Consider the following 27,160-nt stretch of genomic DNA (forward strand, 5'->3'; position numbering starts at 1 on the left):
ATGCTGCTATGGATGTTTCCATAGATGGTAAGGAGTCCTGTGTCCCGCTCTGGTTGGCTGCAAGTCTTGCTCCTCCCAGGAGCTCTTTTTCCTAGCATTCAGAGTCGGTGGGGATAAGCCTTAGTCTTACTACCAACTAGAGCAATTAACGATTAGTTTCTTGCCTGAACTGTAGGGTGAATAATCAAATCTAAGTTGATTAAAAAATGCCTTGCTGTGTTTTAATTCACGCTCAAAACCAAAGGCTGGCGCGCGAGGGGCTGCACTAGGAGGAGGTCTTTAAATGAAGCGTGGCGCCTCTGCATTTGTGTGGGTGTTGGATATGGGGCAGCATTAAGAAATCTAAATACAGGAAGAACTTGATGGGATTTTTGGGGAGGGGTGAATTGAGAAGAGCTCCAGCATTAAACACCTGAACATTTACTCTTTTGTTGAATCTGCTGCAGTGCATTGTCCTTGGAAGATGTTCATATTCACACTAGAGCCTTTTCCTTTGCTACCCAAGGGGAGCCCCTTCTAATTTGGAGTTTGTTATTGATTAGGTTCACATTCTCTGGAAAATGGTGGGAATGATTTCCATGATTGCAGACGTTTATTATGGTGTTCCACTAGTTTCCTGTATCTCGCGATGTGACTGATGAGAATTATACCTCTATTTGGCAGGGATCAACCAGAATGCCGTGCTGTTTTAGACAGAATTGCCTTGTGGGTTTTTTGTTTTTTTTTGCCATTATGCAAAACCGAAGGAATAGACCGGTAGAATGGGAGGTGGGAAAGGTAGAATGAAACCATTCGTTTTAAACAAGGAACAAGACTTTAAGGACCTCTACCTTCAGTATCTTTTGGAACGTTGAGTGGTGTTCATAGATGAAGGGAGGTAGCCTTTGCACAGTGTGATTCTAGCTTTCACTTCATTTTTCTGATTTTCACCTTTTTGTGATTCTTTTACCGATGCATGGGATTCTTTCTGGGGAAAAGCTGATGACTCTTCGTTGGTATAATACATGTCCGAGGTTCTAGTAGCGGATCCCTTGCTCACTTTGCTGTTTAATGAGATAGAACTAACATTGTACTTTGGCACAGCGGACTGGGGGTGGCCCAAATTCTGGTACGTGATGTTGGTGCATATATTCCCTTCAGGCTACGTCATCATGGAACATGGTTGCTTGATTTTACACTGTGTTCTTTCCCAGATATCGGTGAATGATGGTCCAGTTGAAAAAGTTAATTTACCGTGCTAGCCGTGAATATAATTTTAGTTTGGTGCTCAACTGGGAGTGGTGGATCCGACATTACGTGCTTTCATGTTACACAAACCGTCCTTTGAAACACAGCCAGAAGTTTCACCTCCTGTGATTAAAAAAAATAATAATAATTAGGAGCTTAACATCAAGTGCTGCAACCATCCATAGAAATAGGCACACACTGGCACCGCTGTCTGTGAAAGTCTCAATTGGGCTTTTTCCTACTTGACCAAAGACAGAAATGTTGTGTTCACCCACTGCTATCCCCCATGAAGCAGCCTTTACCCACTGGAACAGGGCAGGAAGGCAGCTTTGTCTATAATTTGTGGCCTCACTGAAAAAGATGCTCCCAATTAAACAAATGAATGCAAGGGCTAAAGCACCATTTCTATATGCAACTTATTGCAAGAAAGGAATCTGAGATCTATCCCTTTCTTACCCATTGCATTTTTCATGGTTAACCTAAGTAGATCTTTTCAAAATTAGTTTGTAAAACATGTTGGTGCGCATTTGTGAAATGTATTTCACTGCAAATAAGTGGGTGCTAATTTTCATGAGTTTGCAGCCGGTATGGTATGTTCTATGCTCTGGTTTCCGACTGACTCAGACATTGTTTGGCAGCTGCAATCTTTTAAGTGTGCAAACTTGAAATATTTAATAGTGGAAACCTAGGGGCCTTCCTCTGGCAGGACTTGGGTTATTTTTGCGTCTTAGTCTTGATCACAGGAGTTTGAATTGAGCATGCACACATTTTGTGAAACCCTCATAAACGTTGTGTATAACGAGAAGCGGTATATCTTATTCTCCGCCCCACACAAACGTTTTGGCAGCAATCATCGGGTTTGACAAAATTGTGTATTGCCTAGCCTCGCCCGAGGCTTTCTCTGGTTTTTTCGTGGCAGTCTCCAGAGATAAAAAATTCGAATAACCCCAACAGAAAAGGCACAAAAAGGGATAAAATAGTTTCCAACCGATTAAGATACTCTTTATTATTAGTATCGGTGGACAACTAGTTTAAAAGAAGTTGGTATGCTCGCTGGAAAATTAGGAATCCATAGCATATATTAGTAGTATTGACAAAACGTCGACATGTTTCTGCTCTGTTGGCCCGTGGGTCTAAGAGCATTCGTCAGGACAAAAAACAACAATAAACAGAGATCTACCTTTCACTATTTGTGATGTAGGGGGGTAGAGGTGTAATTTACAATCTTACCCTTACGTGGTTCTATGTAGTCACCTGTAAATTTTAAGAAAAAGAGGTTTGGGGTCACTAGTGGCATTTTACCAAAGTGCGGTTAAAAAGAAGAAATGGAAAAACATTGTACCATTTTCATGCAAGCTCAATTGTGGCATGCTGTTTTTAGGAAATTGAGAACAATAGGGACATGTTGGCGAGTAAATGGTGGCGACTTAATGCGACATGTAAATTGCAAGGAATGTGACATACCTCTAAATCAGGTGAACTTGAGTGTGCGAACCTGATAGAGAAAACGGGGATGATAAGTGTTCGGCACATTTACGTAATGGTAAGGAAGTCCGTCATACCCCATGTGAGGTCTTACCTTAATTGTGTTTAGAAAAAGGTTCCCTCAGGAGGTCCCAGGCTATAACAGTATCAGAGAATCAGGGTATTAGTCACTCTGGTGCTATAAGTTGTGGATGAGCGAGGGCGGTGGAGGGACGACTTACCCGCAGCGGAAATGTGTTCCGCGTCTTGTGCTGGCTCTGCCTCCTGGACGCCAAGAGCACGTTTCCAATGGCGTTTTAACTACGCTAATCATAGAGATAGAAATGAGACTTTTGTATACAACCGAAGAACAGCTTCAAAAGTAATTATTAAAAATTTGTATGCCTAATAAGTAATTTATAGGTTATCTACATCATGGTCTCGTAATTATTAAGGCATTGAATCAAAGAAATTTATATTTGAAAAATATATATATCCTTTGTAAAGGATACGGACTGTACCTGTTCCTTAGGGAGTACATTTGTAGACGGGATGAACTTAGAGTCTCATAGGGTTATGAGTGTCAGAACACTAAGTGGACTCTAAATTTTCAGATTAACAAACTGCTAGTATCAGCGTGCGAAGTGGTGCCAGCAAATATCATCATTTAAACCATATTTATTCGTCTTAAGGCGGTCCACCCAGCGTTGTTCTTTTTCGTACAACACTTTTTCAACGTTGGGTGTATTATCTTGAACTTTTTCTATAACTGTCCACTTCAGGTCTTCAATACTATGTTTTTGTTCGATGAAATGTGCACATAGTTTGGTTGTGTTCTTTTTTAAGCGTATGTTGCTTTTGTGCTCACCTATGCGCAGTTTAACCTTTCTGCGGGTCATACCGATGTATTTTTTGTCACATGGACATGTGACCATGTAGATCACATGGGAAGAGTTGCAGTTGCTATGTTGTCGCTGGGTCCACGTGAATGTTGGTGACAATAGCAATGTTTTAGAAATGGATGTAGAAGTACAAGCTGTGCAAGAACCGCATGGGTAGTGGCCTGACACTGGAGCCATGTTTATGTTTCTGATCTGATTCGTTGGATTTTTCTGTTTTGGACGGGTATGAACCAGCATGTCACGTAGATTTTTTGTACGTCTATTTGCAAAACGGGGTTTTGGCCAGTTGAATTTGCCAGTGTTTACAATATGCCAATTCTTACTGATCAGTTTGTTGACCTGGTATGTTGCAGGGCCAAATGTGGTCACACAGGTTACGAGGTCCTTATTTTCAGTTTTTTCAAAAGATGTTAGAAGGTTTTCCCTCGGCTGGTTCTGGGCTCTTTTTTGGCATTTTAATATTGTGCTGTTTTTGTAGTGTCTTTGTTGTAATCTGATACTCAGGGCTCGTGATTGTGTTTGATAATCCTTTTTCTGACTGCAGTTCCTTTTTAAGCGCAAAAATTGGCTGTAAGGTAGGTTGTCTCTGAGCGGTTGAGGGTGATAACTTTTGTAGGACAACAAGCTATTTTTGGCAGTCGGTTTTCTAAAGGTTTTTGTCTCGATTTGGTTATTCTCTGAAAAGATCGTGAGGTCTAGGAAGTCAATACTTTCCTTGTCAGCTTTGTATGTGAATCTCAACCAAGGATCACGTGTGTTAAGCCAGTCGACAAAAGTTTTCAGGTCTTGGTTATTGAGCCAAATCAAGAAGACATAGTCTATATAACGTTTCCAGTAAATGATACTGGAAACGTATGGGTTGGCAGTTGTGAGTACATGATGAGTTTCAAAATTACTGACGTAGAGTCCAGCTACCGATGGCGCAAAGGCACTGCCCATAGAGGTCCCATGGCTCTGTAAAAACAATTGGTTTTCGAATTCAAAATAGTTTTCAGTAAGTGCCATCCGGCAGCATTCCAAAACAAAGTGTCTGGGTGTTCTGAAATCCCAGTTCTCCATGAAAAGTACGTCTTCCAACATTTCCAGAGTCTCTTTTTGGGGCAGACTCGTATATAGGGAGTGGGGCGGAGAATAAGATATACCGCTTCTCGTTATACACAACGTTTATGAGGGTTTCACAATATATTTTACAATATATTTCTCTTGGTATAAGTGGCAACAAGTGTCCTATCCATTTTTGATAATCTCTACTGAGTTCCGGGGAACAGATAGGACAACCTTTCCTCGTCCCTCTATTTGATGTATTCATGCACACATTTTGCCCATAATGCGAGATGATGCTGGTCTTGAGGGGTATTGCCATTAGATCCTGCAGACCGATAACCAAGGTTTTTTGGCATGCTCTGGCCCCGTTTCATAGCATACCTTGGCCAACTGTTTAACTTTTTATGGGGGTGATGTTGACTCTAGGATGTTGCCCGGCAATCAGCGCGCTCAAGGTTTGACCTGCAAACCCTGCCCTAATCAGGCCTGGGCTGCCAGCACCACTGGTCTGTCATTCTGAGGTGTCGGCTACCAGAGCAGCAGTGGGAAAGTAATCTCCGCGCAGCACGAGCCTTGTTTCTTTGGGTCATGAGTGTTTGTAATGTGGAGTGGAATCAATTAGCAATAGTAACCGAGGTCGACACATCTTCCTGCCCTGTAGTCTCCAGACAGACTATTAATAGTTACACCGCGGAGGCATCGGAAAGGGAAGGTAGCAGCACAAGAGGGCAATATTTCTTGAATGGGGTCAGCCACTTGCAGCACCCTCTAACTCAATTTTACAGTCACAAAATTCTTTCATTAGCACGTCTTTCAGCACTGTGGAATCCTCCGAGATTGGACTGGAATATTAATAATGTGCTGTTCTGTTCGTGGTGATACATCTAATTGAATTCGGAGGTAATTAATCTAACTTTCCTTCTGGCTAGATCAGAGCAGGCTGCTCCTCTCCTGCAAATGTCTCCCTCACCACAACTGCTTCCCTCATATCTTGACCATCCCCCGAACCCATGGCAAAACTGGCCATGCCTGGAATGCGGGACAAGTTGCCTATTCCTAACTGCTTCATTTGTATTTTTTCTGGCTTCCGATCCCATGAAAAGCCTGCTCCTCCATTTTATTTTCTACCTTTAGTTTATAGAAGGCAGGATCGTGGCTTCGATCATCGTGACCACTGTCCGCAAGGGTAGGTACTGTCCGATATGGAGTACCTGCTGTTCTTTAGTGTGAGATTGAGTACATGCACTTCTCAGCGCTACTGCAATACATTTAATGAGAGAATACCAGCACTTCTCAGGAGCAAATCGGTATTCTGGATATTGTACACCTGCACTTATATTTTTCCATTTAAAGTACTGGCCTGGACTGTTCCAGGTGGTTGGTAAGGAGACTGAGAATCGTGTAAATAGAGGTCTGAAATCCAACACCTTTCAGGTCCCAGTTCAGATGCTGGAGAGAGTAGCAGCAAGCTTCTGCTCTGGATAAAAGAGCAGTGCTTCTTTGATAGGCCCTTTGTGCTTATATTTCCTTCTTGTGCCCTTGGACCAACCTTGTTGGTGTATGGCAGCAGTTTACTTTTACAGGTGTGAATCCTCATTTATCTAGGCCTCGTGTTGGAAAGTTAGATGACTTGATTCCCATCTGAATGAACACAAAGACCTTCAATAGCTAGGTGCATTCCTTAGGGTTGCCTTTTGTTGGTATAAACAGAACGCCCATTAGCAGACCCCTCAGTGCCAGTGTGTGACTCTTGTCTGTGCTCCTCTCTTGCAGGTGTGGTCCAATTGTGAAGAGAAACCGGTGGAGGAGGTGGTCACAGTTGTTGAAGAGAAGGAGCGCGTCACCGACTACAAGCATGTGTTAGTAACAGAGGTCACCGATGACATGCATTTCTTCATTCAGGACGTAGAGACTGGTAAGCACTTCTGTTTAACTAAGATGCCACATGTGATCGGGGAGGGTACCCTGTTACTGAGCATAGTTTAACTTTGTGCTGCATGTTCCGCTTCCTTCCCCCATAAAGAACAATGTGTATTTGTGAGCGTTTTGGTCGTCCTAACATGACCTGTTAAATTAATATTTCAGACCTGCTGAGAGAAGTGCATTGAGTTTCGGCAATAGTCTACTTTAGATCTCATGACCAAAGTTTTGTGTGAGTAGTCTGTATTCATAGCTCAAAACAATGTTTTACAGAATAGAACGTTCTAGAAGGTCCTCCTTTTTGTCTTAATCTTTACAAACCCATGGTTTAGTGTTACACCCTCAGCATATACAGTCCACAAAATGAAATGTGCAGGAGTGCCTAGCCACTCTCTTATGGAAAAGCCCCAGGCAATCGTAAACCACAAGCCATACTCCACTGGCCATGAAGATCAATGCTAGTGACTCCATGTCAATAAACAAGCCTTCACCCCACCCCCACCCCACCTCACCTCTCTACAAGAACACATGTCGGAAAATTATGAGATTACCAGCATTTTACTGAATCATGGCAAACATGTTAAGATAATGAAAACCCAACACTATCACGTTTGAGAAACTACAACAGAAGAAAAGTATACACATTATTTTAAATAGTATATGGACCAAAGTAGTGCCCAGCAGATGATAATTTAGGTGCAAGAGAATGGGAATAAAAAGACCAGCAGTTCTTCCACGTTTGGCCTGCAGGATCTCTAGTAGATTGCTTGGCACTGACCTGTAAATAATTACAAACTGCCAATGAAAATCAAGCATTGCGAGGGTCTGGGACCCTGTTGCCCCTTGACCTAAGTGAGCTGGTCCACTTACTGGTGGGAAATCGTATCATAGCAGCAGTTAACATTGGATGTCAAAAGTTGACATGGCTTTAGTTGTCCATATCACACAACCACTCTTTGCTTTTTAAAGGATCTCTCCTGGTCCTATTCCAAAAACCAGTAGACTATAAATGTTGGCATTAATCTTGGAAATTGCAGTTAATATTGAGTGCTCGCTTGTAGGGGTATCTTAATTCACATCTTGTGTTGTCCTCATTAAATCCCAAGCATCCTTTTTATTTAGCGCCTGGATACATATTGAGATTCCAAGTGCTTGGTAAGCATAGTGTAACCGTCCGCTCTTTTGCCTTGTAAGTAAATGCAAGTATCTTGCACTTCCTGAAGCTAACTTTTTTATACTGCAATGATGGAGGCTACTCTGTATTGTTAATAATAATCTGAAAAAAGCGATTGTCTTTTATGCGTAGGTGCTGGCAGCACTGCTTTATTCATGCAACTGTCCACGGCATGCTGCCATTCTCCAGACATGTTGTTAGCACTGTTACCCTTGCACAATATCTCTTTTGCCACACTGGTTGTACACCGCATCTGTGAAACCTACCATTGGTTACTGCCTCACCCTTTTGCAGTGATAGAATGTAGGAAATTGTTGGGGAAAAATACTCGCAATAGCGAAAGAAGCTGCAATCATGCAACACTCCACAGCAGTAATAATTTTTGCATTCCAGCACAAAGTTTGTTGTGAGTTTGTAGTGCCTCCCAAATGGACAGTTTACGTGGCTTGTTTGTCTGTCTTTGTCAGGTGTCAGTTCTCCTTTTTGTAAAGTTTGGCATCTTCTTGCCAGTGATATTGGAATACTGCTCTTTCTGTTGGTCATTGACCAGTTTTTCTTTGAAGGGCAACAATCCAGAATAGGTGCTGCTGAGACTGACCATATGGAACAAACAATCTGCATTATCATCCAGCCACATCTTTTTACAGATTGGTCATATCGCGATGATGTATCCAAATTAATATATTCCCGAGACTGCCATATTCCGTAATCATTTACAACTCACAAGCGAGTATCTTAATATTGTGATTTTATGTCTATCGTACTGAGCTCACGAGCTTTGTCATACCTAGTCATGGTAAAAGTGCATTTGAACAAAATCACAAATAAACAACACATAATGTTGCATGAGTGTTTGGACGAATGAGGTGATGAAAGAAGCCAGGGAGCCTCCTCTGCTTGATAGACCTAGGGTTAGAACACTTATTTATCACCTGGACTTATTTCTCTAAGAAAATAATATTTTATGTGGAAAGGGTTGCGATTGAAACTGCTGGGTATCAATGCAACCATATCTGGAGATTAAGCCTGATGCTTTTACTTGACTCTGACTTCCAGGCTGGTCCAAGAATAGTTTCCCACTGCCCTAGCTTCATTGGTGATGCTGCCCCTACCTACTTGGTACAAAGCCGACCTTTGACGTTCCTGGGCATAGGAGGAATCTCACCCCCGTGAGAGCAGAGCATGATCACAAATCAAAACAGTCGTACCTTAGGCAGACCAAATTCCTATCCAGGAAAGGTTCCTTTCTTTCGGCTAATCATCTGTGAAGACTAGTTTAGGGATTCCAGGGATGTCAATTATGTTAACTGGAGTAGTTTATCAGTGATGCCCTTGGGCCTTAGTACTAATTTTACACCAGATGAAAACTGAGCACACCCCTTTAGCACATGACACTCAAAGTAGCTACCTCGTGGGCGTGGTGTAGGCTGGAAACCAGGTATTATTATTATTATTAATTATTATTATTATTAATCGGGTTTTGTAAAGCGCAAACAACCCGGAGGCCTCGTAGCGCTAAGTACCGTCATACTGAAAGGAAAGAGATTAAATGAACAGATGCGTTTTCAGAGCCTTCCGGAATTTTAGAAGGCTAGGTTCACTGCGAATGGAGGTGGGCAGGGAGTTCCATTCCTTCGCGGCATTCCAGGAGAAGGAGCGTCCGCCCCATCTTGTCCGTCTGACTTTACTAACCGTAGCCAGAAAAGCAGTGCTGGATCTTAGGGATCTGTGAGGAAGATAAGGTTTTGCCAAGGAACAGATCATAGTAGGGGCATTCTTCCACATAGCTTTGTGCATAAAGCAAAGAGATTTAAATAGCACTCTAGCCTTGACAGGGAGCCAGTGCAGTTTCCTCAGGGCGGTGGTGGCTGACTCTCGTTTGTTGAGGCCCAGCAGGAGGCGAGCTGCTGCATTCTGGATCACCTGTAATTTTTTGATTGTGAGTGCGGGGGCACCCAGATATAGCGAGTTCCCGTAATCCAGACGGGACAGGATAATGGCTTGAACCATTATTCTGCGGGCTTCAAAAGGAAGAAGAGGCAGCACTTTTCTCAACATGCGCATTAGCCCAAAGCATGTGGCAGAAAGAATGGTAGCCTGCTGCATAAAGCTAAGGTTGGAGTCCAGCCAAATGCCTAAGCTCTTTATGTGGCATTTCGGTTGGGGTGTGGGCCCCATGCAAGGTGGCCAATCTGACAGAGGGCTGGGAATGGTTGGGCTACCCAGCACCATGAGCTCAGTTTTCTCGCCATTTAATTTCAAATGTGAGGTGGCCATCCATTGAGCTACCGCTACCAAACAGTTACTTAGGTTGGACGGGGAAGGGTCTGCTTGATTCATGGATACAACTAACTGTGTATCATCGGCGTAGGTTATTATATCTATGCCGAAAGAAAGCACTATGTCGGCTAGTGGCTGCATGTAAATATTAAAAAGGGTAGGGCTCAATGAAGAGCCCTGAGGTACGCCTTGATCCAGGGGCCAAACTTTGGAATGAGTAGTACCCTCAACTACCCTGAAAGATCGATTCTCCAGGAATGACTGGAGCCACTGCATGGCCTTCCCAGAAATTCCGATCTGATTGAGGCGGTGAAGAAGAATATTGGTGTTAACAGTATCGAAGGCGGCACTGAGGTCAAGCAACATAATTGCTGCAGTGCCGCCTTGATCCATTTGCTTCCTGGCTAGCTCAGTTACCGCCAGGAGGGCCGCCTCAGTTCCCAATTTTGGGCGAAAGCCCGCTTGGGAGTCATGGAGGAGATGATGGTTCTCTAGAAATTGAGTAATGGATGAATTGACATGTTTTTCTAGGAGTTTGCTGATCCACGGAAGGAGGGAAATAGGCCTAGGGCACACACCTTGTAAATATTTGTCTAGACAGTATTTTTTCTTTTAAAAGGCACGGTCTCTTGAATGCACACATTGTACATTTTTGCTATTTTAGGGGTAGCATTTACCAGAGTAATCCACTGGCAAAACAGTATGCTAAATAGTGAGCAGGAAATGGGTGAGAATAACAATTTAAAACCTCTCCTAAAAGGTCCCTCGCAGATTAACTGGATGGAAATCCCAGAGGAGAATTAAAACCTGAGCCCTAGTCCGTTTCTTTTCCTGGGTACCTATTGAATTTGTGCCCGCAGGCCTTAGCATGTGAACATATCAGTACCCCAGTTGCAAAATATATATTGCTTTCCCCAATGAAAACAGGGAAGCCTGCAGGTTTGGTCAGAACATTTTCAAGGTTCACGAAATGTTTGCAATTCATCCACAAGTGACTACAAGCTTTGTCAGCATCAAGCCTCTGCTTAGGTAGACCAAACAGATTGTCTGGCAGGCCTAAATCTACCTTACACATTGGCAGAAAATCTGTAACCCGGGAAAAAACAAAACTGTAGGCAGACTTAAGTTACCTAGTGACGGGAGCCGCAGTTCTCCGTGGCTCTCCTTTGGTTACTTGATTGCTGAGCAACACTTAATGACAGTCCACAATGGGGTCAGCTTCCTCAAGGTTATTGACAAAAGCTAGGCCCTGGAGGACAGGTAAAATTGCTCTGCTCCATCGTGGCCACCTTCCTGCTCCCTCTTAGAAAACCTGAGCCAGGTATTTCTCCTAGCCGGATGGCAGACTGTGGCATGCTGCTGCCACCCTGAGTGGTTGGTGGGGTACCTTAGTCAGCGGAGGAAATTGGTGAGGATCCTTTAAAAGACCCAAGTCCACAACTGCTGTGTACACCGTGATACTGTTTGGAGCATTTAAAAAAATAAAATAATTTGTTGCTCTCTGCTGGGTGTCGATATGTCTCCCATTTAGTGATTATGTGTTATTTATGAGTTCTGCCCTGCTTGCATTAAACGGGAAAAATTCAATAAAGAATTTTTTTTTTAAAAATGGAGCATTTTACTCCACACAGCCGCTCCTCTCTTAGAGTCACAGTTCTTTATCCTTTTCTAAATGGCATCATCTTACAGTGTACGCTTCCAGTACAACATCTACATGGCAACTTGCCCTCTTTCCTCAATGCAGATGGCTCACATACAGCGGGGTTAGGCCTGAAAGTCTCCTGTACATTGCATTGGACACCAGGCAACTGGGCTGGTGACTGCACAAGGTAGGTTCTCTGAGGAGGTAATCAACAATTCCCTTCCTCTAGCAGACAGATCTTCATTTCTCAGGCAGACCGAAGCTCTCTTTGTAGGGTCTTGTCCACGTTTGCTTCTGATATAGAAGCCACTAGTCCTGATCTTGGATCTAGAGCTCAAGTATTTCTCCCCCACACTGCTGTACGTCCTGTTACTAGTCAACGAGGATCCTGGCATAGACCTGTTTTTCTATACAGTATTTATCCTAGCTTTGCAGATTTAGATGTAAATTCTTGACGTTTACCACTGCAGATGGTTTTATGCAGTACTTGATATTTTGTTTGAGCCCCAGACTGACCAGGCTGAAGGTTTGTCAGTCAAACTTGGCAGTAAGAGGGGCGGAGCTGGCTGTGAGAAGAAAGGGAAATTTAAGACTAAGGCACAAAAGAGTTATGCCTTTCCACTCGCCTAGTACACAGAACTGTCTGCAGTAACACCGGTGGGAAAGAATGGTACAAGAAAGTAACTACGACTGTCCCAATACTTCAAAGGGGTCTCTGTCTCCATCCAGCCTTCCTTTTATGGGTACTTAAAAGGACCTCAGAAATTGTTCTGCCGTTCTTCTTCCTCTCTGGAAGACCGTCTCCATTGCGTATGTCATTCAAGCATGGGTGATCCAAAATGGAGTCATGTTCCCATACAGTAAAGCACAGCAGGCAGACACACTCTGCTTACATTAATCCACAAGCACCTTATATAAGGTGTCCTCTGCAAACTACCCAGAACAGCTTTTCGTGACTACCCAGAACGGCTTTTCGTGACTGCCCAGAGGCAACTGACCTCATGCCAAAAGATTGGCTGTACAGGTTCCAGACCATAATCCATTTTGGAGATTTAAGTGGGTGGAGTCTGCATGAGGGAAGCTCGTTCCACAAGAGGCCAGTAAGCGAAAGATGAGTCTTCACTGCCTAGAACCTATTTTCCTAAGATCTCCATTGTATGTGTTGTGCCTTCTCTCCGATCTTGCTAGTCTCCTAATCTTGAGTCCAAATTACAATACACCTGCGCAAAATGCTTTTCATTGTTTCCCCTTGTTTTTTGTATAATTTGACTAATACACTTTCTAGGAATGAACTAATCCTGCACAATATCTGGAGGCACTTATCTGCCCTCCTGTGGTTGACGTCATTTCCCACACAGGAGTGTACTCTGCCCTGCCTGCTCTGGCCTCCCAAGACCGCTCCCTCCTGTGGCGATGGATCCCTTCCACCCAGCTCGGTTTGTGGTGGCTTGTCCCAAGCACTGCCTGCAGCGCCCTTTCCCGGGGATTAGTCGGCACACCCTCCTCCACTATACTGCATTCTGTGTCCTTCCATTCACGAGCATTGCCCGATGGGTCCACCCTGAGAAGCTGCTGCTGTGACCTCACCCCCACTCTGACCCGCATGGCCTGCTAGGACATCCTCCAGGCACTGCCTCCTGGACCTCTTTTCCCTGCGCCCCAGTCGCTTCGGCAGTGGTGCTGTACATTTCACGCGTGGACTCGTGAAATTCAGCATGTGCGCGCCGAGCTCATTGTGGAAAAATCATTCCATTGTGGAAGCAGTTATTGTGATGCAAAAACTGTACTTTTTGTTACCTCTATTAAATCTGAATGGCCTTTTTCATATCAGAGGCTGGGCGCCCTCAGCGCGCCATCCATCGATTTTCCGGCTGCAGTTATTCCCAAATAGATTCCCTCCGTGTTTCTTACGTAGCTGCACAACAGAAAAGCCCTTAATGGATTTGATGCGAGCGATGCTTCAGACGGGCACCGTGGGAGAGCTGCCCCCATTAATTGCGCGTGCCCGAGAGTTCGGCGGGTCTCCTTGGGCGGCGAGTGCCTCTGCCCTCATGCTGCTGCGGCCTCGGGGCCCCGGCGCCTCGCTGGCCCTTTACTGCCAGCATCTTTTCAGCAGTAGAGTTGTCCGTGTTCCATTGATAACGCAGGTGAGGGCCCTGGTGGAGGGCTCGTGCACCGTCGGATCCAGGTCACCTTCCGCCATTCCACGAGGCCAGAGGAGGCGGCGATCCATTTGTATTCATTGTCGCACTTCAGTGTGTGCACTGCAGGTGCTGGATGTGTGGCTCCCTCTGCAAGATCAGCTCTGGAAGTGGTGTAGCCCCCACTGCAAGATCAGCTCTGGAAGTGGTGTGGCTCCCTCTGTAAGATCAGCTCTGGAAGTGGTGTGGCTCCCACTGCAAGATCAGCTCTGGAAGTGGTGTGGCTCCCACTGCAAGATCAGCTCTGGAAGTGGTGTGGCTCCCACTGCAAGATCAGCTCTGTAAGTGGTGTGGCCCCCACTGCAAGATCAGCTCTGGAAGTGGTGTGGCTCGCACTGCAAGATCAGCTCTGGAAGTGGTGTGGCTCCCTCTGCAAGATCAGCTCTGTAAGTGGTGTGGCCCCCACTGCAAGATCAGCTCTGGAAGTGGTGTGACTCCCTCTGCAAGATCAGCTCTGGAAGTGGTGTGGCCCCCACTGCAAGATCAGCTCTGGAAGTGGTGTGGCTCCCTCTGCAAGATCAGCTCTGGAAGTGGTGTGGCTCCCTCTGCAAGATCAGCTCTGGAAGTGGTGTGGCTCCCTCTGCAAGATCAGCTCTGGAAGTGGTGTGGCTCCCTCTGCAAGATCAGCTCTGGAAGTGGTGTAGCCCCCACTGCAAGATCAGCTCTGGAAGTGGTGTGGCTCCCTCTGTAAGATCAGCTCTGGAAGTGGTGTGGCTCCCACTGCAAGATCAGCTCTGGAAGTGGTGTGGCTCCCACTGCAAGATCAGCTCTGGAAGTGGTGTGGCTCCCACTGCAAGATCAGCTCTGGAAGTGGTGTGGCTCCCACTGCAAGATCAGCTCTGGAAGTGGTGTGGCTCCCACTGCAAGATCAGCTCTGGAAGTGGTGTGGCTCCCTCTGCAAGATCAGCTCTGGAAGTGGTGTGGCTCCCTCTGCAAGATCAGCTCTGGAAGTGGTGTGGCTCCCTCTGCAAGATCAGCTCTGGAAGTGGTGTGGCCCCCACTGCAAGATCAGCTCTGGAAGTGGTGTGACTCCCTCTGCAAGATCAGCTCTGGAAGTGGTGTGACCCCCACTGCAAGATCAGCTCTGGAAGTGGTGTGGCTCCCTCTGCAAGATCAGCTCTGGGAGTGGTGTGGCTCCCTCTGCAAGATCAGCTCTGGAAGTGGTGTGGCTCCCACTGCAAGATCAGCTCTGGAAGTGGTGTGGCTCCCTCTGCAAGATCAGCTCTGGAAGTGGTGTCCCCTTAGTGTACATGTTTATCATCAAAGCCAGGCAGAATATGTAATAGAGGGAGGAAGAGAAGGGAAAACAGATACAAGAGAACGGAGAGATGGAAAAAAAGACGTGTTGAAGAAAATGGCATGGGATCGAAACTAGGCAACCTTGGATTTTAGCACCCCTAGCATTCAGGAACTAGCCTCTAAGCAAAGTGTCACCCCCAACCCCTATTCCCCCCCCCCCCGCCTCCCCCATACCTATTTATTTATTTAATTATGAACTAGGACTATTGCGGTTTCTCCGGCTCTCCTTCCATGGGCTTGAAACCCCTAATCTCCCACAAGATGCCTGCAGTCAACAATTTGCTGTGTCCTCAGTCTCTGATGTCAGGCTCTTGTGCTCACCCTTCATCTTGACATTGCAGCGCCTGCTAGAGCTCAGCTGGCAGAGCTTCGGGTACCAGTGATCACCCCAGTTAGTAAAGCTATGTTCAACTTACTGGGCACTCCAAAGCCGAGCAAGAAAAGCCGAAAAGGGAATGCACTCTAAAGCGTGCACGGTGAGCAGACACCTCAGCCCTTCCAAGATGGCCTTTGGTCGCAGGTAAGCAATCCCTCCAGTGTGGCCGGTGTGCAGGGGGCTGTGATTGGGTATCCAGTGGGGTTTTTCCCCCACAAAGAGGTTAACAATAAAAACAAAACAGATCATGGCGTCAACGTTGTGAAACAGTGAATTCAGACTCACAAGAGCGCATATGTGCAAAGAGGCAGTTTAACCTGCCTTGCTAAGTAGGTGCAGACGTGTAAGCATAGGTGCTGACCATACCCATGGTTGGGCATTAAGAAGTCTCTTTTGGAGTCTGTGAAAGACCCATAATTACGATCGGCCTGGCTTATGGGACAATTAGTCACTGCCCAATAGGGGTGGCTCCTCCTAAATGGTGGAGAAGCGTCGCCCCACCTACTGCGAGTGCAGCAGGCGAACAATAATAAATAAAATGGCATAATACTGTTCTATTTTGCCACCAGCTCACGCTGTGTACAGCGCGAACACGTGAGGCCGGGGGCGTGGGGCAGGGTTAAATTCTGCTATTGTAGGATAACTGCTGCCAGGGCCGGGGCTAGGCATGGGCAGCGTGGGCGGTTGCACAGGGCCTCGCACTCAGCCCACCAACATGGGGCCACGCACTGGTGATGTGTCCTGTTGTTTCCCTGACGATCTATTTGAAAGAAAGGTGTCGCCTGCAATTAAGGTCCATTGGAGGGGGCCCCCTCCCCGGGCCTCTCAGGGATGGTGTCTCTCTGGAGGCATAGAGGAGGGAGACGCTCCCTCAATTGCAAGGAGACCATTCACAGACACTGTGGGGGGCCCATTGTCCAGCATTTTGGCGCCCCCACAGTTTTAACTTTTAGACCACAATCAATTCTCACACCTATCAACTGAAGGTGAGAGAAATGCTTGTGGAGTAAAAGTTAAAACTGTGGGGGCGCAAAAATGCTGGACAATGGGACCCCCACAGTGTCTCTGAATGGTCTCCTTGCAAGGGGCCACTTATCTAAATTAGAGGGGGCTCACACGTTCCCTTTTAGCCCAGGGCCTCGCAAATCCTAGGACCGGCCCTGACTGCTGCCCCTTTCAGTGCGCATGTCTGGTTAGGTGGCTGGCTGCCTATGGCCAGCCGACATGCACACTGTACACCCAGCAATCCCCGGGCTGTGAAACAGCTGGGGGAGGCCCTCCGCCTCAAAATGAGTGCGGGTTAGCCTGCTCCGATCAATCCTGGAGCTGCTGTCCTGCTGAGAGCAGCTCCAGAATTGGTCAGGATTCGTGTTACACTGCGCAGGAAGGAAAGTCCTTCCCTGCTCGTGGAAGTCGCATCCCATCACTGGGAGAGCAGTGCCGCACCGGGCGGGAGCATCATTGTGGTGAGTTGGACGCATTGCTCCTCCTCCCATATTTTTGGATTGCCAGCTGCAATTGCTGCCCGGTGGGCTGGTCTCACAGTTGTGTGTGGGTAGTTTTTCTTTACTGTTTGTGGGACTGTTTTATGTTCTACTGGGCTGGTTTTCACTGTTGATTTCCCTGATATTAAGCAAATATTGAATACAACAAGCTCAGATCCATACAATGTCTTTAAAAGTACAAAACGGTCCCAACTTGCAAACATGGGCCATTTTTGATCTGATTCACTAATGGGGGCCACCTTTATTTTGGTGCCTAGGTATAATTCCTGTCCCCATCTGACCCTGCCTATGGTCAGTGCTTTAAGTAGGTGGGTATTGTACGGTACTGAGTACCTGTACTTCAATTTGAAAGGGAGAGTAAATGTACTTTTCAGCATTCCTGCTATTCAGTTAATGGTAGAGTGCCACCACTTCTCGAGAGCAAAGAAGTACTCAGTGAGTACTTGCACTTGTATATTTCGGTGTAAAGCTCTGCCCAAAATCCTATTTCAATCGTCCTGTTCTGTATTGGTACAGTGCATCCACAATCCTGCCACAGCCGCTGTTGTTCCGTTGCCTCCCCAGCTCTTGTGACTTGACCAACATAGGACATCTACTCAGGCCCAGGACCCAGGGGCACAGGGGTGTATTTCTTTACAGAGCTGCCTTGATGGTGCTCCTGTCACACATCCGAGTAGGGCACCTCAGATTGTAGTGGCAGCAGTCATCCTTCCCATCTCTGGAGATGCGAGTGGGGCTGTAGTTCCTCAGCAGTCAGCCATTGCCCTCTTCCAGAGCTTGGAGCGAAACACAGCAGCCACACGCCAGAAATTGAGAGCATTGTTTTAATTAGTTTTATTTAATTAAGAAGACATTATTCTGGGTGGAAAGAAGTCAATATGCCCCCAGGCCGGCTTGGCCTAGAATAATGAAGTGGCGGAGCTCTCCAACTCCTCTTTAATAGACTCCAATCAGAGAGAACATTAAAATTGCCATTTCCTAAAGATTTCTAGCAAGCAGCAGAGGGGCTTTCCGCCCTCGGGGGGGATTTAAGCCAATTCCAGATGGAGCTGCGAACCATGGGGGACAGTGCTGCTGATTAGCGCGCAGGCTTCTGATGCTCAGGCACAATGATTTCCTGGGCAGGATCGCCCGGACCTGCTTCTTGCAGGAGGAATAGCACATTCCATGCCCTCCTTCCTTTGGGGTGCAGGATACGTGCAGGTGGAATGCCATGGAGGTGGTAAGTCTGATCATGGCTGTCCGAGCAGATCAGCCATCAGGACTCATTGGGTGAGCTTGGTGTCTCCAGAGCTGCTGATAGGGACTGAGGTGAGGAAAAAGCTTTATGGGCTTTGAGCTTATGCTGCCCCTCGTGCACAGCTGCTGTAGTGCTGTTCCACTATAGAGGAGCTAGAACGAACCTTCCATCGGCCCTGCTTACTGCATAAGAGCAATGCGTATTCTCCGTTCTTATCCCAGTGCATGTTCCTATGTAGCATGCAGAGCATACTCTTTTCAAATCCTACACCGTACATGAAAGGCACATTCATGTTTTGAGGAGTCACGCACTGGTGTGTGCTGTACCAGTGGATCAGTAAAAGAGGCAAGTGCAGTGCATAGTGTATTGGGGCACGTAATAGGTAGCAGGGCCGGTCCTAGGATTTGCGAGGCCCTGGGCTAAAAGGGAATGTGCGAGGCCCCTCTAATTTAGATAAGTGGCCCCTTGCAAAGAGACCATTCACAGACACTGCGGGATGCCCATTGTCCAGCATTTTTGCACCCCCACAGTTTGAACTTTTAGCCCACAAGCAATTCTCACACCTTCAGTCTGATAGGTGTGAGAACTGCTTGTGGGCTAAAAGTTAAAACTGTGGGGGCTCAAAAATGCTGGACAATGGGCCTCCAGCAGTGTCTGTGAATGGGTCTCCTTGCAATTGGGACAAGAGGTGTCTCCCTCCCCTAGGCCTCCAAACACCATCCCTGAGAGGCCCGGGGAGGGGGGTCCCTCCCATTGACCCTAATTGCAGACATCTTTCTTTAAAATGGATCGCCAGGGAAACAACAGGACACACCACCGGTGCGGGCCCCATGCTGGTGGGCTTAGCGCGAGGCCCTGGGCAGCTGCCCACACTGCCCATGCCTAGCGCCGGCCCTAATAGGCAGAGTGCTACCCATCACTCCGGAGAGTCTGAGAATTATAGTATCTTCAGTGATATGAGAGACATGCTAATGGGTAAAAGATCTGTAGTGTTAGTCTAAAACATTTCTGCGAACTCCAAACCTAACTGGACAAAGCAGAGAAGTGTGTCTGGTCAGGATGAATCGTACAAAGGAAAGGTTGAACTGTAGTCGTATTCAAAGTGCTCTGGTGGACCAGTTTACATACTCTGCGTTCAGCTTACCGAAGTTGCATCATGTGCTGGCCCAAGTCCTGTCCACTGCATGCTCTGCTGGCCCTGCCCCCTCTTAAGTATTCTGCTGGCCTCGCCCCTTCTTGGGTGCGCTGCTGGTTCCAGTGCTCTTGGGAGGATTACTATCCAGGACCCTATCCCCCTCTTGGATGCTCTGCTGCCCCACCTCCCTCTTGGGTGCTTTGCTGCTTCTGCCTCCCTCTTGGGTGTTTTGCTGCTTCTGCCACCCTCTTGGGTGCTTTGCTGCTTCTGCCTCCCTCTTGGGTGCTTTGCTGCTTCTGCCTCCCTCTTGGGTGCGCTGCTGCCCCGACCCCTCCCTTGGGTGCCCTGCTGCTCCCCCCCTCTTGCGTGCACTACTGCCCCGCCCCCCTCTTGGGTGTGCTGCTGCCCCGCCCCCCTCTTGGGTGCTTTGCTGCTTCTGCCTCCCTCTTGGGTGCGCTGCTGCCCCGACCCCTCCCTTGGGTGCCCTGCTGCCCCCCCCCCTCTTGCGTGCACTACTGCCCTGCCCCCCTCTTGGGTGTGCTGCTGCCCCGCCCCCCTCTTGGGTGTGCTGCTCCCCCGCCCCCCTCTTGGGTGTGCTGCTCCCCCGCCCCCCTCTTGGGTGTGCTGCTGCCCCGCCTCCCTCTTGGGTGTGCTGCTGCCCCGCCCCCCACTTGAGTGGGCTGCTTCCCCCTCTTGGGTGCGCTGCCCCGCCCCCCTCATGCGTGTGCTGCTGCCCCCGCCCCCCCTTCTTGGGTGTGCTGCTGCCCCGCCCCCCTCTTGGGTGTGCTGCTGCCGCCCCCACTCTTGGGTGTGCTGCTGCCCCGCCCCCCTCTTGGGTGTGCTGCTGCCCCGCCCCCCTCTTGGGTGTGCTGCTGCCCCTGCCCCCCACTTGGGTGTGCTGCTGCCCCTGCCCCCCACTTGGGTGTGCTGCTGCCCCTGCCCCCCACTTGGGTGTGCTGCTGCCCCTGCCCCCCACTTGGGTGTGCTGCTGCCCCTGCCCCCCACTTGGGTGTGCTGCTGCCCCTGCCCCCCACTTGGGTGTGCTGCTGCCCCTGCCCTCCTCTTGGGTGTGCTGCTGCCCCTGCCCTCCTCTTGGGTGTGCTGCTGCCCCTGCCCCCCACTTGGGTGTGCTGCTGCCCCACCCCTGACTTGGGTGTGCAGCTGCCCCGTCCCCCACTTGGGTGTGCTGCTGCCCCCCCCCCCACTTGGGTGTGCTGCTGGCCCCGCCCCCCCCCCCCCCACACTTGGGTGTGCTGCTGCCCCCGCCCATCCCTTGGGTGCTCTGCTGCCCCCACTCTTGGGTGCTCTGCTGCCCCCACTCTTGGGTGCTCTGCTGCCCCCGCCCCACTCCTGGGTGCCCTGCTGCCCCCGCCCCCACCCTTGGGTGCCCTGCTGCCCCCGCCCCCACCCTTGGGTGCCCTGCTGCCCCACCCCACCCTTGGGTGCTCTGCTGCCCCCGCCCCAATCTTGGGTGCTCTGCTGCCCCCACCTCCTCCTTGGGTGCCCTGCTTGTCCCGCCTCCTTCTTGGGTGCCCTGCTTGAAGGACTGCTATCCATGGCCCCGGTCCCCCTCTTGGGCGCTGCGCTGACGCAGGCCCCCACCGCCCCAAGCGCTCCCTTCGCTGATCCTGCGTTGTAAAGCTGCAGCATGTTCTGATGAAAAGCCTTGCTTTGGTCTTCGGCTGCGTCCTCACATTTCCCTATAATAAAGATAAATCACAGCATACTCCGGTGGACCAAAGGATACGTTTTATTTTATAGTCGATCAAAATATCGAAGCCCAAAAGGCCTATATTCAGCGAAGAGTGTTAATGTGTGCGGCTATTCAGAACTAATTTGTCTTCTGTGTAGAACAATGAGATAGTTTTAAGTAAACAGTGATAAACCCTCTTCATATTTCATATTGTGGCAATAACATTTGGCAGAGCTGGATGCCACATCGACAGAAATCGCAGGGTGTCTGATCCAAGGTCACAGAAAAACTCGAAGTGCAAACTATTTGTTATCCAGCGAACGACTTCCTGACCAATCTGCCTCCCTTCACCGAACATTTGGCCGTATCGTCACCTGCGTTGGTGAAGGGAATTAGACATGACAAAAACCAGCCTCACATGGTGGTTACATACTGTATGCATCATTATTAAGAAATCTTTTAGTAAGGTTATGCACTTATGAATCTGGAGACCGTTTCAAACACACAAGCACTTTAGAATCATTGGAATTTACAGGGAGCCTGCCGAATCAAGCTGCATGCGAATACAACCTCCCGCCGAGCTAACGCGGATACTGGCCTTTATTGCCGAAGTTTTTCCAGATTAAGGCTGCTCTTACCGCTGGCAGGGCCGGCTCTAGGCTCATGGTGGCCCTGTGCAGGGAGCATAGGTGGGGGCCCCGGAAGAGGGTGTCCGGACGGGGCGGAGCTCAGGAAGGTGTTTTAATAATACATCCAGAAAAGTCGTTAGATGATTGACCAGTACCTGCGGCTGCTCCTACCCTTCCGAATTCGTCTCAGAACGATACAATTTAGGAGGAGGAGGGCATTGTGACACACGACATGAGAGACTGGGCGCACAGACAGCTGCAGTGCCAGGGCCATGACCGGGGCACCGGACCCCCACAACCCCCCACAGAGAAATAATCGGTCATTGGTTATGATTTCTATGCCTATATAAGGATATGGAGATCTATACCTATATAAGGGCAAAGGGCATTAATCGGGAAAATTACACTAGGGTCCTAAAATGATACATAACAATGTATGCAAAAACTAACTGTAGGATATGCAGGCAAATGAAAAACGTGGAGTTAGAATAGTAATTTTGACCTCCCTGTGTTTGCCACGCCCACTGCTGCCCTGAGGACGCAGTTCAGGACAAGTAATGTGACGAGTGAGTAGTGAGCAGCAGCAGGCCATATCTAATATAAACGGCTCTGTGCTGCTTTAATCTCACCCTTGTGCAGGTCAGTAACTTTTGTTGCTGTGCTGCATTGCGATAAAGAAAATCTGCCCCTTGGTGTGCATGCCTGGTGTGCCCAATCTAGCCTTAACCCTAGCACTCTCCGGCAGTTGGTGGCAATTAAATTTAAAAAATACTCTATGGGATTTCCTTATTTCCTTACTTCACTTCACCCTCTCTCTTAACCTGACTCTAGTTCTACTTCTCCATGTACCTTTAACCTCCCTCCCTCTCTATGTATCTCACATGTGTCTACGGGACGCCCCAGCTGAGGAGTGAGGTGCTCTGGCAGAGCTGGGTGAGTCCCAGTAACGGACAGCAGGACTGCTAGAGAGAGAGAGATAGCAGCGAGTTCCTTCCCCTGGAGTAACCATAGGTGCTCTCCGCGCTCCACCGGGGCCCGCGCCTGGCAGTGTGAAACTGAAAGCGCTCGGGTTGGCCCGGTCGCTCCCCTGCCCCCGAGCTCTAGGGGCCCCCAGACGTCGCTGGGACTTGGAGCCATATGTCAACTGTCTGCCGCTTAATAGTGCTGAAATACCCTTTCTCTCCACCTTTATTGGCACAGGCGGAGCAGGGGGCCTAAAGAAATCAATCACCACCACCAGTTTACATGGGAGGCCTCGCCCGCTGCCACTGACTGGAAGACAGACAGCGGCCTACGAGTCGATGGATGCGGCACCGGCAAATTGAATATGCGGCGGGCCCCCCTCTGAGAAAGTGTCAGTGATTCCGAAATGTAATACTCGGCAATGATTAGGCCTTCCGCTGGCTGGGAGCCAGCCATATACTGCCGCTTAATTTAATGCAAAATAGTACAGCCCCCGACTCCACCTTTATTATAGGCCCTGCAGGCACAGGCGGAGAGGGGCCTAAAGGAAATCAGTGGCCGGCGCTGCCACTGGAAGACAGACAGCGGGCGGCCTACCTCGATACGGCAAAACTCCCGGCTGCAGTAAATTCGCCCCTTCGACCTCAAGCATTAACACCTACACTCACGCCCGGCTACCTATCTTCATAATATGACTCGCTTGCTTGCCATCACGCGTCGCGATAGTCAGTCAGTGCCACAAACAGTGTGCAGAAATATCATTATCAATCATCTGAGAGAATGGATCTATTCTGCAGGTGCGTTCACACTTCTTCACTTTATTCTCAGTCTGAGCTCAGGGGCCGCTCAGCTTTTGTCCGACTCAGACGTCGACGATCACCAAATGGCTGGGCTGTGCAGAGAGTCATACGCCACCAGTCCCACAAGTTAGTTACGCACGCGGGGAAGTCAAGCAGCAGGTTAGGTTGAGTCTGCGCTGCCGCAGATCACTCTATCCTGGCTTCCGGCGTCTGTGCCAGCCAGCCGGGTGACAGTCATGATGATTTGAAACACCCCGGCGCCCCTGCTGCCCAATCAGGAACGAGGTCGGTGCGGACTCGGAGCCAGAGGCCAGGGAAGTTAAAGGGTGGAGGGGCGGGGGGGCGGGGTGACTCACTGTGTCAGGGCTTGGAACTGTGACTGTCGGAACTTAATATTGGAAGCCGGGGTCGGAGCCGGAGGCCGCCAAATCCTGCCAGGGGGCCGCCAGTGCCACGATGTATCATTGATCCTTCCGATCCGATCCTCGTCGTGGCGGCCCCTGGGGTTTGGCGGCCCTGTGCAGGTGCACACTTTGCACATGCCTAGGGCCGCCCCTGCTGCTGGCTTCTACCTTCAGAGACCTCCTATGGCCAGCGCTTCCCAGCATATCGTATGTTGAGGCATGGCTAATCTATATTCAGGTGCCTCTTACACAGCGCTTTAAATGGGAAAAAATAAGTGCAGGTACTCCTTAAAATAAGCTAGAGGTGTGGCAAATGGGCGGAGCTAGGGGCGGGGCTAAGGGCAAGATATGATGGTACATAATGGCATGGGTATCAGTAGTAGCACATATCAAAACCAATGAAATGCGTTTATGTAAACAAAATAAGTTAACTCATTACAAATACTGAAAGCCAAACAGGATGAAATGTTACATTTCCTTGTTTTGTAATATTTGCTGTTTCTTAATACCCTACTGTTATTTATTGTTCTTTGGCATACTACTATATACTCAAAAGCGCGTACACACAAAGAAACAAGCAGACATGTTCACAAAAGCATTCCACACATTCCCTTTAATATATCTCCTGAGAGTGTCCAGATACTCTTCCCTCGTTCTCTCACTCAAAAACAGGAACACACAAGCAGGCAAGCACACAGACATAAGCAAATACTCACACTTATCTCCCATGGCTTTTTTAATTGCAGCTGTCAGTGTGCTACCTTTGCACCTATGTTGCACAGATTCACAAAACAGTGTGAATGTGATTCACAGCACAGGACCTAAATGGGCCCTCCACTGTCAAACAGGGTGTGATGGTGAACACATGCACATCAAGGATATGACTCTATGCTGAATATGTATTAACAAGGAATTCGCCAGATTTTGGAAAGTACACACGTTTTTGTTAAAATACAATTTCTAAGTCCATTCATGACTTCGGAACTCAGCCAATATGTGCCATTTATCTGAAAAAGCGGAATTCTAACTTCCTGTCAACTCACTTCTTTACATCCCTCCCTCCCTCGTCCTTCTGTGTTCCTCTCCTCTTTCCCAATCAAATACATCACCAGGTGTCGTGGGATCTCATTCCTGGAGTGTCCCAACGTTCCCTGCTGTGCATTGCCCTATGGGCAGGGCTAAATTCACACCCATTGTCCCAGTGCCCTGGCCAGTCCTTGTTATCTTGTAAATGCAGCAATTAGTGTTTGCGGACACAAAGGGAAGCATCCCCTGTGCTGAACAAAGAAAACCTGTCTTTGATGCAGGTGGGGACTGTATTGCACTGCCACACGCTTTAGTAGGGTGAGTGCAATACACTAAATAGGCCTAAATCACTGTCTGGCAGCCACCGCCCATTTCACTCACCTAATGAACGGGGGTGGGGGGTGAAATCACATTCAGCCGAATGTTGCGCATCTGGTCGATAGTGCAGGGCCTGTCTACACCCTGTCCTGTTAATCGGTGTGATGTGAGCCCTCTCAACCCCCTGCAGTCTGGATCATTCAGGTGGGCGCTTCTGGAATCTCCAGCAGCGACTCTGCAAAAGGCCACTGAAGATGTGTCTTATTGGAAGTAAAGAGGCGTCTGCCTTGTGCTGGAGGAGATACCTAACATGAACCTGCCGTGCTGTGGATCAGGGTGCCGGTACTGACGGCAAGAAAATTCCGAAGTGCCGGTACTCCGTACCGGTGAGTAGCGGCCCATTTAAAGCACCGCTTACATTTGGTCTCCCTCGGTGAGCTCTCAATGGGATTGCCGTGTTACCCTGTCGGAGGGACGGAGTCAATCTCAGGAAAGGGCAAGGCTGAGGCCTAGAACACTCCCATAGCCAGTTGTACCTGCTGCAACACAACACATGCCATTACAACGCAGTAATTACAAGGACCACGTTGTAACAACGCATTCCATTACAACGCAAGTCAGAACAACGACTTGCTTTAGGGGCTCAGAAGGTGTTGGATTTAAAATCCAACATCTTTACTACTGTTGCGCAGACTGGAGTTGGAATAGTAAATTATACTATAGCAAAATCTAGCGCCGCCCCTAGAGCAAGTCGTTGTTCTGACTTGTGTTGTAATAGCATGCTTTGTTACAACGCAGTCGTTGTAATCACCGCGTTGTAATGGCATGCATTAAAAAATCATGCGATGTAACATGCATATTTGCACTGCGTCATTTTGCAAATAATTATTTTTATTTGCCATTTTTTTCTTAATATTACTGCGTTTATTTTATTGTTATTTCTTGATGTGGAAGGGAAAAATATACATATGCCTAGCAAATGTAAACAAAACATTTTTTCACTACCTGTTAAGTTAAAGTTGATAGACTCAAATTAACCTTCTTTATCTACACTACTTTATGAGATACAAGCTGTTCATTATAACACAGATAATATTGCGTCAAATCAATATTAACGCAAAGACACGGCTGGTCTTTCTATGACAGTGTCCGACAATGCCATTAAAATACAAGATAACAAAGACAAAATAGACAGTTTAATCCCTTTAACAGTAACAATAGAGCCAATGAGTAAATTACTCCTTGATCTATAACATCCTAATCAGCAGCACAATTTGCAAATTTTTATCTATCAGAAGATGCTCAAGGTAATGACTGCAGATTGTAATTGGAAAATGTACTACCTGGACTTTTGCATATCAAATTTCCAGAAAAATGTGAAATTAACAAGGTGCATAGAATTCCTTCACATTGTAGTTCCAGGCAGAAAAAACCTTGTCAAATGATATTTAAAGTCCTGTGTCCTCATCATCTAGTCTATGATGGGTAATGGCAATAACGTTTTCATCCACCCAGACTTTGCCAGGGAGACTTAAAATTCACAGAGAGCTCACTAATCTTGGGCCAAGACTGAGAATCTGTGGTTACAGATATGGCCTGTTTGGTTCCTCCTACCATGTTTATTTAGAAAGAAGGATTTATGAAGTCATTCCAGCATCCTGAAGATCTTCGTCTCTTATTAAATCACCAATCCCAACTAGCTGTGGAAAGAAATTAGTCTGCTACTTGAGCATAAGCCTATTTTTCAGAGTTTCCAATAAGGACATTTATGGGCAGGCGTATCTTGGCATGCTTGTTTGCGATTCAAAAGTATTATTTATGTTTCTATGTTTTCTATTTTTGTGTTTCTTACCTTTTTTCTTAGCATTTGAGTTACTTATTATCTTCTGAGTTTTACTGGTTCTATCCTTTTTACTGT

At 47.8% G+C, this 27,160-nt stretch overlaps 1 protein-coding gene across 2 annotated transcripts in view; it reads left to right on the top strand.

Moving 5' to 3' along the window:
* SND1 (staphylococcal nuclease and tudor domain containing 1) overlaps positions 1-27,160 on the top strand; it is a 2,092,018-nt gene that overhangs the window by 1,782,936 nt on the left and 281,922 nt on the right. For both annotated transcript variants that reach the window (XM_078677758.1, XM_078677762.1), the window contains exon 18: positions 6,411-6,552. In XM_078677758.1, coding sequence (XP_078533884.1) covers positions 6,411-6,552 — 142 coding nt within the window. The remainder of the gene's footprint in view (positions 1-6,410; positions 6,553-27,160) is intronic.

This window comes from Lissotriton helveticus, chromosome 1_1 (assembly GCF_964261635.1).
Source record: "Lissotriton helveticus chromosome 1_1, aLisHel1.1, whole genome shotgun sequence".
Taxonomy (NCBI): domain Eukaryota; kingdom Metazoa; phylum Chordata; class Amphibia; order Caudata; family Salamandridae; genus Lissotriton; species Lissotriton helveticus.